Genomic DNA, 14,254 nt, shown 5'->3' with positions numbered 1-14,254 from the left:
ACACACACACACACACACACACACACACACACACACACACACACACACACACACACACACACACACTTGTTTTCATATCTTGGTGTGGACATCTAATTGACATAATGCTTTCTCTAGCCACTTACCCTAACCCTTAGCATAAACCTGATCATAAACTAACTGTAACCCAGAAACTAAAACCACATTTTGAGCCTCAAAAATGCCTTCAAATTCGTGCGGACGGGCATTTTGTCCCCACAAGTATTGTGGCATGCCAATTTTCACAAAGACTTCTAAACCAGTACACACACATACACACCCTCTAACTAACACAAACACACTCACACCTCATTGTTTCCAGACGACCAGCTTGTAGATATGTCTCAGTTTTACAGTATGAGTGGAAACATACGAAACACATCAGTGGTAACAATGTTTCAGTATCATCACAGCTTCATCTTTCAGGTGTGCGACACTCATTAAGCATCATTTAAAATGCCGGCTGACTGCTCGATAAGACACTCACTGAAAAAAAAGCTGTTGCACAGTTAACGTCTACGGGTTCACCGCTGTTTTGCACAGACGACAGGGAAACACAAGCGATATTTTTCCCAGCATGCCCTTCCAACATAACCATTTTCCTTTTGAACCATTACCAGTTTATGCAGTATACATTTTCCTTATAATCAAAAGTTTAAAAAAAAAAGAGCCGTGACTAAAACACACAGGGGGACTCTTTTAATGTGTCCATCCTACTGTAATGCTGTGAATATAAGCATCCTGTGGAATATTATCAGGCCGCCATGATTAAAGCATTTTTGTGCCTTTAATCATGGCACAAAGCTGGGCAGTAAATGGTGACTGTACAGCTTTGATTCTACTGTTTGACTGTCAGTGGTCATTTCTAGAGCTAAATATTTCAGTCCCATCTTCATCCATGAGTGGGAAAACTGGCTGTAAAAGGTGCATGATGACTTATAAAATCTTTGGTGTCCTTCACTCCTGTTGAGTAAATCCTCTCCTTTCTTTTCCCACCAGCTCAACCACCTGCGCTGTTTGCAGGACTTCGCTGAAGCTCAGGCCACATACTACGCTCAGTGTCATCACTACATGCAGGACCTTCAGCGGGAGCTCAACAGGTCGGCATTTATTTGCAGAGACTGCTAGGACTCCCACTGACCGTAATATTTCTTGAATCAGAAACATTTTCACCTTTTCTTGAATTGTTTAAGTTATGGGGAAAGATCAGAGTTAGTCACATCATAAAATACTGAAAATGACCACATAGTCTGGGTCTGGTTATGTGCAGCTGGGAGTTGGTGCAGTCTCTCAAGGACCCATGATGGCTTTGTTTCCAATAATTAACTTGGATCCAATGTCTGACTTATCAGTAAGGCCTTCAACTAAGCAATCACAATGATCAATAGTTCATGACTATGATTTTCTCTGTGTTATTGGAGGGTTTTGACCTTACAATATAAATCATCTCTAAAGGGGAGGATATAGTCACAGAGGTTTTCACACCATCTACAAGCAGAAAACAGGTACACAGTCACTCTGCCTTAAACACTGAGATTTCTCCTGGGTACCTGAATAATGTTAGCAATAAAAAAACATCCAGAGAAACATCCAGACTCAAAGAGATACCCAAAACTAGTCCAGTCCTTACTGACCTCAGGGTCATCCAAAATGCTGCTACTTACAGGAACTAAAGATATTAGAGTAGAAAGGGATGGTCCCCAAACTCTTCCCACAAAGCTGGGAGCATGAACTTCTCCAAGATATCTTGGTATGCTGAAGCATCACGAATTCCTTTCACTGAAACTAACCAACTCCTGAAAAACAACCCTCCACCATAATCCAACAAACTTTACACTTGGCACAGTAAAGTCAGACAAGTACTGTTCTCCTCTCAAACGCCAAACCCTGACTTGCCCATCGGATTGCCAGATGGAGATGTGTGATTCATCACTCCCAGTGTTAGGAAGGTTACTTTTAAAATGTATTCCATTACAGAATACAGAATACATGCCCCAAAATGTATTCTGTAACGTATTCCGTTACGTTACTCAATGACAGTAACGTATTCTGAATACTTTGGATTACTTAATATATTATCATGCTTTTTACAACAACGTGAATGTACTATTGCTGTGTGATTTATTACTATTATTGAAGGTCCGCGACTCCGAATTGTAGTAAAGGGACCTCTGACTAATACGGCGGGGTCCCTGTCGGCTCGTAGCCGAAAAATAGCTTTACTTTGTTGTGTGGGTCAACTTTTCTTGCGAGAGACAGAGAGAGGCGTTGAAAGGCTGCTCCAACGGAACTTATTGTTTTCGGAGGAAAACACGAACACGGTGTACAGTCGAGTCTTAATAGCTTACTTACAACTGGGCTCGTCAGGCACTCTTCTTGGCTGCAGTGGTTATTATTATATTTACATGCTTCCAGCTCCCGTTTTTCCTCGATGACAACTCGCACCTTTCCACTCCCCTTTTTCTACCTCCTCGCGCTCACAGACCCATAATGTGTATGGCAGTCCATTCTCCCTGCAACACGGACTACACTGCCCATGAGGCTACATTCTTTAGAGCTATGCTTGTAGCATTCTGCCTGTTAGCTTAGCACAACAACAACAACAACAACGAAAAGGCGCTCTCTCACCCAGGAAGCACACAGTCGCAGAGAGAGAGAGAGCGTCGCCCTGTAACCATGGCAACCGTAACGCTGCCGCCTGGAACAAAGAGCGTAGCTGTCAAACAAAACCCAAACAGTCCTGACCCGCGACAAAATGAAACAGGAAAGTACCGCAGTGTAATCCATTTATTTCAACAAAGAAACTGTATTCTGAATACCACCTTTTTAAACGGTAACTGTAACGGAATACAGTTACTCATATTTTGTATTCTAAATACGTAACGGTACGTAACATGTATTCTGTTACTCCCCAACACTGATCACTCCAGAGAACACATCTGCACACAGAACAGTGAACACTTTGGTAATGGAAGGGTTGGATACAGCCGGTCACCATGGAAACCAATTCAATAAAGTTCTCTATGCACTGCCCTGGAGCTAATTAGTGTTGGGATTTCTAGCTCTTTTTAGAGAACCGTCTGTTTCGGCTCCGAACTGACTCTTCAGGTTGTTTTGTTGCTTTAATTAATTTATTATTAACAATAATATTTAATTATTTACAAAAGGAATTACTAATGTAAAAAAAGGAAGTGGTTTTATTTATATATGTTTATATATAAATATATGCGGTGGCCAATAGCGATTTTCCTTACTGAGGAATTGGCAACACTGGCTCTAAGAGCCATTTCGTTCGCGACCGACACATCACTAGAGCTAATCTGAGGGGCACATGAAGCTTGGACGTGCACTCTATGTGCCTCAGCACCCATTGACCCCACTTTGAGTTTACATGGCCTACCACTTCATGGCAGAGTTGCTGTTATTTCCACTTTGTTATAATACCACTAACAGCTGACTGTGGAATATTTAGTATTCAGGAAATTTCAAAGCTGGACTTGTTGCACTGGTGAGCTCCTATCATAGTACCACGCTGGAATTCACTGAGCTTCTGTGAGCGACCCATTCATTGACAAATGTTTGTAGAAGCAGTCTACATGCCTTGATGCTTGATTCTATACACCTGTGGACATGGAAGTGATTGAAACACCTGAACGCAATCATTTGGATGACTGAGTAAAAACCTTTGGCAATACAGTGTAGCTTAAAGACCTCAAAATAGCTACTATTTAAACTAAGCACTTTACTCTTCACCTACTTGTAGTAACTTGAGCTAACCTGCATCATCCTTTAGTAATGTCACTCTTTGCCTGTTCAGTCTAATGTCAAAAAGAGTCAAAAGTGGTCCAAATTATTTCCACTGCAGTGAAATGATTTTGCCTGATGTCTCGGGTGTTGGAATAAAATCCTGGCATCCATGGCTACGTCCACAGGTACACGGGTATTTTTGAAAACTGAGATTTTCCGTTTTCGTTTTAAAAAATAATCCCGTCCACACGTAAAGGCAGAAATGAAGAAAAACGCTGCTATGAACGTGCCAAAGCAACAGGTGGCGATATATTCCTAACCTGTAGAAATGTTGGCCAATCAGAAGTCTAGAAGCCTCGGTGGGAAAAAGTAAACAAAGCTGGGGCACAGAAGCAGAACAGAGTCGTATGTGTGGAGGGACAGTAACTGTGTATATGTAAGCATTTAAACACTGCAGAGAGTAGAAGTAACAGTATTGTAGAAATTCATTTCACCGAAACAATAACGTGGCGCACAGTGTGACGTCAAAAAAGGCGCACACCTTTGACGCTGCGTTTTCTCCGTTTTTCTAGTCCACACGTAAATGCAAAAACGGAGTTTTAGAAAATATCCACCCTGGCCGGAGTTTTTAAAAATCTCAGTTTTCAATGACCAAAAACGCCGTTTACGTGTGGACGAAAGGTGCAAACGCATAGAAAAATCTGCGTTTTCAAAAATACCCGGGTACGTGTGGATGTAGCCCATGACAGGGAGGCTGATTTATGAAGCTGGACCCGTCATTGGCCAGAATCTGGAGGCGTTTGTGTCAGTGAAGGTCAGAGGTCACTGAACACACTGCTCTCCGTTTGTTCCCACTGATGTGAAAATGTAAATAAAAGAGCCATGCAGTGTTTTGGAAATCATTAAATGCCAGTATCTGATTAAAAATAAGAGATCATCAAATGACATTAAAATGGAGTGTTTACGTTTGTAAAACGTTTTGAAATATGCCATACTGAGCCAAAAAAACAGAAAGACGTTCCCTCAAGACCAAGTTGGAAAGATTTGATTCATAGTAATCTTGAGATCTGGTTCAAATCTGAAAACTAATACTTGTTGGTTTCAGTATTCAGACAGCATGTGGACTCAATCATATCAGGAACCAGGATGGTGTCAAAACATGTACACGAGGTCCAGACACTGAGCTGCCGTCTTTTTGGTAACCTCCGGTAACATAGTTTAAACTGGAAAAAACTTTTTTTGATGTTGTCTTGTTATGCTTGTTTACATCATCATCAGTGATGCTCGCATTAATGCTGACCCTGGTCTATGAGTTTTAGAGCTCATGCCAAACCATGTAAACAAAACTGCTGCTTTCACTGGACCCCACGTTCATTTAAGCCATAGGTGTCAAACTCTGGCCTGATTCTTTAATAAAAATAGGCTTTAAATTATTTTTTGTAAATAATAATTTTTATTTCTTCCTTTTTGGAAGTCATAAAATGTTTGTTTACAGTAAGTAAACCATACCTACCATGTATGTGTCTTCACACAGATGTGCTAATGCTGTCAGTGCACCCCACTCCTCTGCCTCCGTCTGCCCCAACCCTGTGTCCCCCGCCTTTCTGTCTGGACCGGCATCCTCCGGAGCCGCTGTCCCTGCCGCCTCCTCCTCATCCAGCCAGAAGCCGGTCACGCTCGCCATGGAGCAGTCACAGCTGCCCGTCACGGGTGCCAGGAAGGCCAGGGTCCTGTATGATTATGATGCCCACGACACCAGTGAGCTGTCATTGTTGGCTGATGAGGTACAGCAGAGTCAAGCTGAGTCACCACATACACACACACACACACACACACTTCACTTCACTTCACTTCACTTGTAAGTGAAGTGTGGCTCTTCAAATGCCTTATTGCTATAGGTCGCCTTGTTTTGGAATCTTTTTGCAGCTTTCAATGTTTCCACACAAAATACAGATATAAGCTGTCCAAAACAATGCAAACTGTTAGTGTTTGTTTCAATGGCATGTGAGACAAACCAGCACCTGCCTTCGTCTCAGACACTCCTGAGCCTAAGGCTACGAGTATGAATAGAAAGAGCGCATGGGCATGTGTAGCATTTTTTTGTGATCCCTTTGAAAACTCATTGGCCTAAAATCCCAACGTCAGGTCGAGACATGATTCTCAACTTTTAAAAAGATATCTACTGACAGGCTGTGAATCCCCCGATTGCAATAGTGCAGTCATTATTATCACGCAGGGTTTGCACTAAAGAGACGGAACTTGAAAGAGTGTTTAATGTCAGATCAGACATTTGTAGTTTAACTTCTAAAGTTCAAGCCACACAAACCACAACCCTATATTTCTGAAAAAGTCCTAAAGAAAAAATGTTGATGTTTCAAAGATTTGAGAGAACAACTTTCCAAAACCTAAAAACCCCTTGGACACGCCGTGACCTTGAACATATTTTTGGTTATTTTTCCAGCAGATGTCGTGGACTGAGCCATGTAGCACCATTTCTGTCTGTCTTTTCTGATTTGGGGTTGAGCATTTTTTTTTTTCTCAAATCTCTTTATTTGGTTTTCCAGTGTTCTTTATCATAAAAGGCAACTAAGATTCAAATATAAATGATTACATATATACAATAGAAATTAAACACAGTAAAAAAAAAAAAAGGCAACAACAAACAACGTTGGACAGAGGATGCTATTTATCGAACTAACAATGAGGCTCAGTGACCATTTATATCTGTACAGTATTGAAGAAATCTATAAAAGATTGCCAGGTTGAATGGAATTCCTCCAACCTCCCCTTTAGTAGGAGTTTAGTTCTTTCCAGCTGCAAGTGTCTCAATACATCTTGTATTAACGCTGATATGGTAGGAGGCACCTTTTGTTTCCAATTTAGTAGAATCAAACGGCGTGCCAGCAGCGTCACAAAACGTATCACATTATTTTGGGTGGCTGATAGGTCTACAACAACCGGCTTCACTCCAAATAAAGCACAGATTGGGTCTGGCTTAAGTGTTTTTTTTAGAATTTTAGACAAGATATGAAAGACATTATTCCAATATGTTGTTATACAGGGACAATTCCAAAACATATGCGCCAGTGAAGCAGGTTGCTGTTTACATCTTTCGCAGGACGAGTTTACATTGGGGAACATTTTTGACAGTTTCAACTTTGATAAATGGAGTCTATGTAGCACTTTAAACTGTAAGAGTCCATGATGAATGCAAACAGAGGAAGAGTGTACATTTTTCTGGGCTTTTGTCCATTGATTATCTGTAATTCTCGTACCAAGGTCACACTGCCAGGCCTCTCTCAGATAGTCAAGTGTGACAGTTCCATCCAGTTGTGACAATGCGTTGTGAATTTTTGTTATTAGTCCTTTCTTGAGTGGATCAAACTGAAATAAGTTATCTAAGTCAGAGTCTGGGGGCCGATCTGGAAAAGATGGAAAAAGCTTCCTTACAAAGCTTCTGATCTGTAAGTATTTGAAAAAGTCATTACTGTGCAAGTCAAATTTTTCTTGCAGTTGCCGGAATGTGGGAAAAACCTTGTTGATGAATAAATCCTTTATTGAGTGCAGCCCCTTGTGGTTCCATTGGAGAAATGAAATGTTTGAAAGTGATGGTGTGAATGATGCGTTATTCATGAGTGGAGTTAGTATGGAAGCTTCCCTCCACCCGAAATGTTTCCTTATCTGTGTCCAGATTTTAATTGTATGAGAGACTACAGGATTTTTAAAGTCATGTTTAGGGATAGGGAGAGCTGAATAGATCATAGCTTCTAATGAGGAGGGGTAGCAGCTTTCATTCTCCATCGTTGTCCAGTCGGCCCCCTTAGTCCGCAACCAAAACGACATGGAACGAACATTACATGACCAATAATACAGACGGAAACATGGTAACCCCATCCCTCCCTGACATGTCAGTCTCTGCAGGTAGCTTTTCTTGATTCTTGGATTCTTTCTGTTCCATATGAAATAGGATATTAAGGAGTCTAATTTATTAAAAAAGGCTTTATTAATCACAATAGGGATACACTGAAATAAAAATAAGAATTTGGGAAGAATATTCATTCTAACAATGTTTATCCTCCCTGCTAGTGAAATTGGTAGATTAATCCATTTGTCTATGTTATTTTTGGTTTCATCATATAGTTTAGAGAGATTGTGTTTAAATAAACCATAATAATCCTGAGTGATATTTATTCCAAGATATTGGAACTGATTAGAAACCCGAAATGGCAAGGTATTGAAACAACTTGGGTTACCTATTGCTTTAGAGTTGACTGGGAATAGCACACTTTTAGATAAATTCAATTTGTATCCTGACACTTCTCCAAAATTCTGCAAAATTTCCATGATGACTGGGACTGATTTTGCAGGGTTAGAAATATACAGTAGTAAATCATCTGCATAAAGCGAGACTTTATGTTCTGCTTTTCCCCTTCTGATCCCTGTATATTCGTCTTGGATAGTAGTTTAACCAGAGAAATAAATTTAGGGCCAAATCCGAACCTCGACAGGGTCGAGAAGAGATAATCCCACTCGACCCTGTCGAAGGCCTTCTCCGCGTCCAAAGAAAGCAAAATTTCAGGATTAGATTAGATTAGATTAGATAGAACTTTATTAATTAGGATTAGGATTATGCTTGTCTTGCGTATAGATAATGTTTAAAAGTCTTCTAATATTAAAAAACAGCTGCCTGTCTTTAATGAATCCTGTTTGGTCCTGAGATATACAGTGGGGCAAAAAAGTATTTAGTCAGCCACCGATTGTGCAAGTTCCCCCACTTAAAATGATGACAGAGGTCAGTAATTTGCACCAGAGGTACACTTCAACTGTGAGAGACAGAATGTGAAAAAAAAATCCATGAATCCACATGGTAGGATTTGTAAAGAATTTATTCGTAAATTAGGGTGGAAAATAAGTATTTGGTCACCTCAAACAAGGAAAATCTCTGGCTCTCACAGACCTGTAACGTCTTCTGTAAGAAGCTTTTCTGTCCCCCACTCGTTACCTGTATGAATGGCACCTGTTTGAACTCATCATCTGTATAAAAGACACCTGTCCACAGCCTCAAACAGTCAGACTCCAAACTCCGCCATGGCCAAGACCAAAGAGCTTTCGAAGGACACCAGGAAAAGTATTGTAGACCTGCACCAGACTGGGAAGAGTGAATCTACAATAGGCAAGCAGCTTGGTGTGAAAAAATCAACTGTGGGAGCAATCATCAGAAAATGGAAGACATACAAGACCACTGATAATCTCCCTCGATCTGGGGCTCCACGCAAGATCTCATCCCGTGGGGTCAAAATGATCATGAGAACGGTGAGCAAAGATCCCAGAACCACACGGGGGGACCTGGTGAATGACCTGCAGAGAGCTGGGACCAAAGTAACAAAGGTCACCATCAGTAACACACTACAACGGCAGGGAATCAAATCCCGCAGTGCCAGACGTGTTCCGCTGCTGAAGCCAGTGCATGTCCAGGCCCGTCTGAAGTTTGCCAGAGAGCACATGGATGATACAGCAGAGGATTGGGAGAATGTCATGTGGTCAGATGAAACCAAAGTAGAACTTTTTGGTATAAACTCAACTCGTCGTGTTTGGAGGAAGAAGAATACTGAGTTGCATCCCAAGAACACCATACCTACTGTGAAGCATGGGGGTGGAAACATCATGCTATGGGGCTGTTTTTCTGCCAAGGGGACAGGACGACTGATCCGTGTTAAGGACAGAATGAATGGGGCCATGTATCGTGAGATTTTGAGCCAAAACCTCCTTCCATCAGTGAGAACTTTGAAGATGAAACGAGGCTGGGTCTTCCAACATGACAATGATCCAAAACACACCGCCCGGGCAACAAAGGAGTGGCTCCGTAAGAAGCATTTGAAAGTCCTGGAGTGGCCTAGCCAGTCTCCAGACCTCAACCCCATAGAAAATCTGTGGCGGGAGTTGAAAGTCCGTGTTGCTCGGCGACAGCCCCAAAACATCACTGCTCTCGAGAAGATCTGCATGGAGGAATGGGCCAAAATACCAGCTACTGTGTGTGCAAACCTGGTAAAGACCTATAGTAAACGTTTGACCTCTGTTATTGCCAACAAAGGTTATGTTACAAAGTATTGAGTTGTATTTTTGTTATTGACCAAATACTTATTTTCCACCCTGATTTACGAATAAATTCTTTACAAATCCTACCATGTGGATTCATGGATTTTTTTTTCACATTCTGTCTCTCACAGTTGAAGTGTACCTCTGGTGCAAATTACTGACCTCTGTCATCATTTTAAGTGGGGGAACTTGCACAATCGGTGGCTGACTAAATACTTTTTTGCCCCACTGTAATTGTTGGCAGAACAGTTTCCAGGCGTGTTGCCAAAATCTTTGCAAGTATCTTATTATCTACATTAATTAAGCTGATCGGTCTATATGAAACCGGGTCTAAAGGATCTTTTTCTTTTTTATAGATCAAAGAGATGCTTGCCTGATATAGAGTCGGCGGTAGGGCTTTTTTGTCCAGCGCCTCATTATATACTTCTAGTAACAGGGGTGAGATATGGTCTTTAAAGGCCTTGTAAAATTCCGAAGTATAACCGTCTGGACCCGGAGCTTTGGAGTTCTGTAAATTATCTATTGCTTGCTGTAGCTCTTGTATAGTTATGGATTTTTCGAGTTGTTCTACTTTGTCTGGGTTGATCACAGGTACACTAAACTTGTTAAAGAACATCTCAAATAGTGCGGGGTTCGTTTTTGATTCTGAGGCGTGTGATCAATCTTGTTGCTGCTTGTCTCTTGATTTGTTGTGCTAGAACTTTACCCATCCTTTCCCCCTGTTCATAATATTTATATTTTGCCCTGGTTAGAAGCTTGACTGTTCTTGCGGTATACATCAATTCTAAATCAGCTTGCAGGGACAGTTTCTTCTTGTGCAAGACTGTTGAGGGCCGCGCTGTGTGTTGTCTATCTACTTCCTGTATCTTGTCTTTTATACGTCTCTCTTCTTCTTTGTTGTTATTCATTAGACTCTTCCGCGAAATTAACTGCCCCCGAATGTACGCTTTTAGTGCTTCCCACAAGGTAGACTTGGTAATATCCGGAGTGTTGTTAATTGACAGGTAGAAATCAATTTGGTTCTTAATGTCTTCTATCCCCTGTTTATTTGATAATAAACTGTTATCAAATCTCCATATCTTTGTTGTGTGATTGAACCCGAGGGCTAGTTGCAAAAGGAGGGGGCTGTGATCCGACAACATTATTGTGCCATATTCACAGCGCTTTACTGATGGCAGAAATTTAGAATCGATTAAAAAAAAGTCTATCCTGGTATATGTCTGGTGGACCGGAGAATAGAATGGATATTGTCGCACATTAGGATTCTGAACTCTCCACGGATCAATTATTCCATAATTTCCCATAAATTCCTGGATGGCCTTTGCCGATTTAGATATTTTGGCAGGTTTACTCGATGATCTATCAAGGTTAGTATTTAACACCAAGTTAAAATCACCTCCTATGATTAATTGATGAGTATCGATATCCGGAAGCTTTGATATTATCGACCGTATAAATTGCTCATCGTCCACATTCGGAGCGTAAATATTTACTAACATAACTAAATGACCATAAAGTTTGCCAGTTACAATAACATACCTACCCTGAGTGTCTGGTAGTATTTTTGCTGCTGTAAATGGTACCGATTTTTTGATCAGTATGGCTGTGCCTCTGCTTCCAGCTTTAAACGTAGAGTGAAATATTTGTTCTATCCATTTGCATCGTAATCTGTTGTGGTCTTGTACTTTTAGATGCGTTTCTTGCAAAAAGATTATATCCGCGTTTTACGTACTGCATCCGTAGTGCAGGCGGACTATCATGGCTCTTGGGCGCTCCCCTGTCCGTGGTTTCGGGGCGAGGGTTCTGTTCGGTCTCAGTCTATCATGATAAGCGAATCATCATTTTCTTTCCCGAGCACTTCTGAGAAAAATTCTGCCATGAAACGGCTGGGGTTTCCCCCCTCTGCGTCCTCATTAATGCCCACCACACGCAGATTGTTTCTGCGGCTTCTATTTTCTAAATCCAGGCATTTGTCGTGTAGCTTGTTGTAATCTTTCTTTAGGGTTTCGTGATCTTTCTCCAAGGCTGTTAACCTGTCTGTAGTGTCGCAGAGGGCCCGCTCCATGTCCTTCTGTATACTTGTTGTTTCTGCATGAGTTTCATGCAGTGCCTCTATTTTCTGTGATAGCTCATGTCGAAGCTTATTGGTTATTGGTGTCTGCTTTAGCTTCTTCTCTTAGCGAGGAAATGTCCTCATGTAAGTTTTCATGCATATTATCTATCTGCGTCTTAATATCGTTCATCATACCGTCTCGGTAGGCTTGCAATTCGCTCCGAAGGATCCTCACGGAGATTGGCGAGTTCTCGTCCGCCATGTCGTGTTGTGGCTCTTCGCCGCCAGATGTAGCAGAAGCTGACGACAAAGTTTTTTGCGTGTATTTCCGACTACTCTTCATGACTCGCTTTGGTCAGGAGGAGTTTGTACAGTTGAATCTTGGTCCAAATCAAAGTCAATATGTGTCCCAGGAGGTTTGGATAATCAAAAATCTTAGCGGCGCTGCCTTTCGCTGCTACTTACTCCATCGGCCGGAAGCGGAAGCCCGGGGTTGAGCATTTTTGATGTTCTGTTCTGGTCTAGGAAGAAAAATCTTTAATGTTTTGGGTGTGAGGAAATAATGGCCTGTCTTGATATGGGTAGCTGGCTTTAGAAGAACAAAGCTTTCACGGCTGAGAGCGGGGTAAGGGAGGACTCTAAGGCTACGTCCACACTAATGTGTTTTCGTTTGAAAACGCATCGTTTTCTCTCCGTTTTGGCCTCCCGTCCACACTGAGACGGCGTTTTTGCTCAAGGAAAATGCCGCGTTTTGAAAACGCTCTCGAAAAAGAATACATTTGAAGACGGTGCGTTTGCATCGCAGTGTGGACAGTGAAAACGCAGACTTTGTAAAACGGTGACGCATGCTTGTATTGTTATAAAGGGCATTATACAGCAGTTGTTTTGTTTGCTCTCAACTTGGACAGCCCTATTAAAGATTAATATCAGTCTGTACATGCTCCAGATAGCTTTTCTTCAAATTCTTTAATTCTCACTTGCTTTTGCAAGTGCAACTTTTGTGTTACTCGCAGCAACAACTCCACCTCATTGTTAGTCTATTTAAAAAAACTTGGTGCTTTTCCTCAACCTTTTGCTGCGACGTTTCAAAGAGCCAGAAAGTAAATAAACGGCAGACAGAAATGAGGCAGGCCGAATCTTCTTGCGCTACACGCATGCACAGTACTGGAACATAAGCGTTTTCGGCCGTTTCAGTGTGGACGCATAACTTTGTGAAAACGACTGAAAACACTAGTGTGGAAGCAGAGCGTTTTCAGATGAAAACGGCGTTTTCAAATCTATCTGGGTTAGTGTGGACATAGTCTAATGCAGACAGCACGCGGAGAAGCACGTGTGAAGTGAAAGGGACTTTATTTACACAAGATGAAAAAATAACACAATGAATAAACGAGAACTTAAAGTGAGCACGCTAAACAACTGTCTCAGTTTCTAGCTCTTCTGAGGAAATTACGAAACCAAAGATTCACTCAGAAACTTAAATGAAAGCACATGGACCCTCGACTCAAAATACAGAATTTCCTAAGCACAATAAACACTAACGTCTCTCACTATGGTTAACGTATGAACAGAAATAGTGTGAGCAACACTAAGAGAACGTCACATTTACTGTTTTTCACCATCTTTTGTTTTGAACTGGAAACACTGCTTACAGTAAAGAGCTTTTAGTAGCCCTAAACCACTCCATCTATATCATCCCATTTCCATTAATTATAACCGTCATTTACAGAATGAACTATTTTTTTAATATTAAAGAAGTATTTGCACAGTGTTTACTGTGACCAACTGGTTATTGTATGAGCGTGCAAAACCACTTGATCAAAAAGTCTGCAAACTATCATGATTCAGACCGACCGCAGTCACTAATTTATAAACACAGACTGCCAAATGTTACAGTCAGTCTGACTCAGTCTAAACCGATGAGCTCAACTCGTCTTCTCTTTCTGCAGTACAGGACTCGACTCAGTTAGCAACCTGTGTTTTGGTTACATTGCTATATCAAACCAAAGTTACTGAGCACTCATGTTTGCACTTAAATTGCTGTCCTGCAGCAGCTAAGTCACTGTTTAAATTTCTGTTTCATATCTGAGGTTCTTGCTTGAAGTATGTATGTTTTCTTTTGTAGACAGATTTGGGATTTTCACTGATTTATCGCTGATGGATTGCAAACATGGCTCCATTCAGTCCAAACTAATCGCAGACTGAGTTCTTCTTATTCCTGTTTTATGATGAGGTCATTTTGAAGATGGTAACTAGCTATGAGTGATCAAAGGTCTGGTTCCCATCCCCATTTCAGCTTTCAACAAGGAGAGCTCAGTGCACACACAATCACTTTTGCTATCA

At 41.3% G+C, this 14,254-nt stretch overlaps 1 protein-coding gene across 4 annotated transcripts in view; it reads left to right on the top strand.

Annotated features, from left to right (window-relative positions):
• The window catches only part of LOC102293476 (SH3 domain containing GRB2 like, endophilin B2), a 25,056-nt gene extending 18,754 nt beyond the window's left edge, over window positions 1-6,302 (top strand). For all 4 annotated transcript variants that reach the window (XM_005950566.3, XM_005950565.3, XM_042215555.1 and 1 more), the window contains 2 exons: window positions 1,018-1,118; window positions 5,300-6,302. In XM_005950566.3, coding sequence (XP_005950628.3) covers window positions 1,018-1,118; window positions 5,300-5,627 — 429 coding nt within the window. In that variant the 3' untranslated portion in view covers window positions 5,628-6,302. The remainder of the gene's footprint in view (window positions 1-1,017; window positions 1,119-5,299) is intronic.
• The last annotated feature ends 7,952 nt before the right edge of the window (window positions 6,303-14,254 follow it).

Source organism: Haplochromis burtoni, unplaced genomic scaffold (genome assembly GCF_018398535.1).
Source record: "Haplochromis burtoni strain Fernald_Lab_line unplaced genomic scaffold, NCSU_Asbu1 Contig_756, whole genome shotgun sequence".
NCBI lineage: Eukaryota > Metazoa > Chordata > Actinopteri > Cichliformes > Cichlidae > Haplochromis > Haplochromis burtoni.
This window is presented reverse-complemented; position numbering and strand designations above follow the sequence as displayed.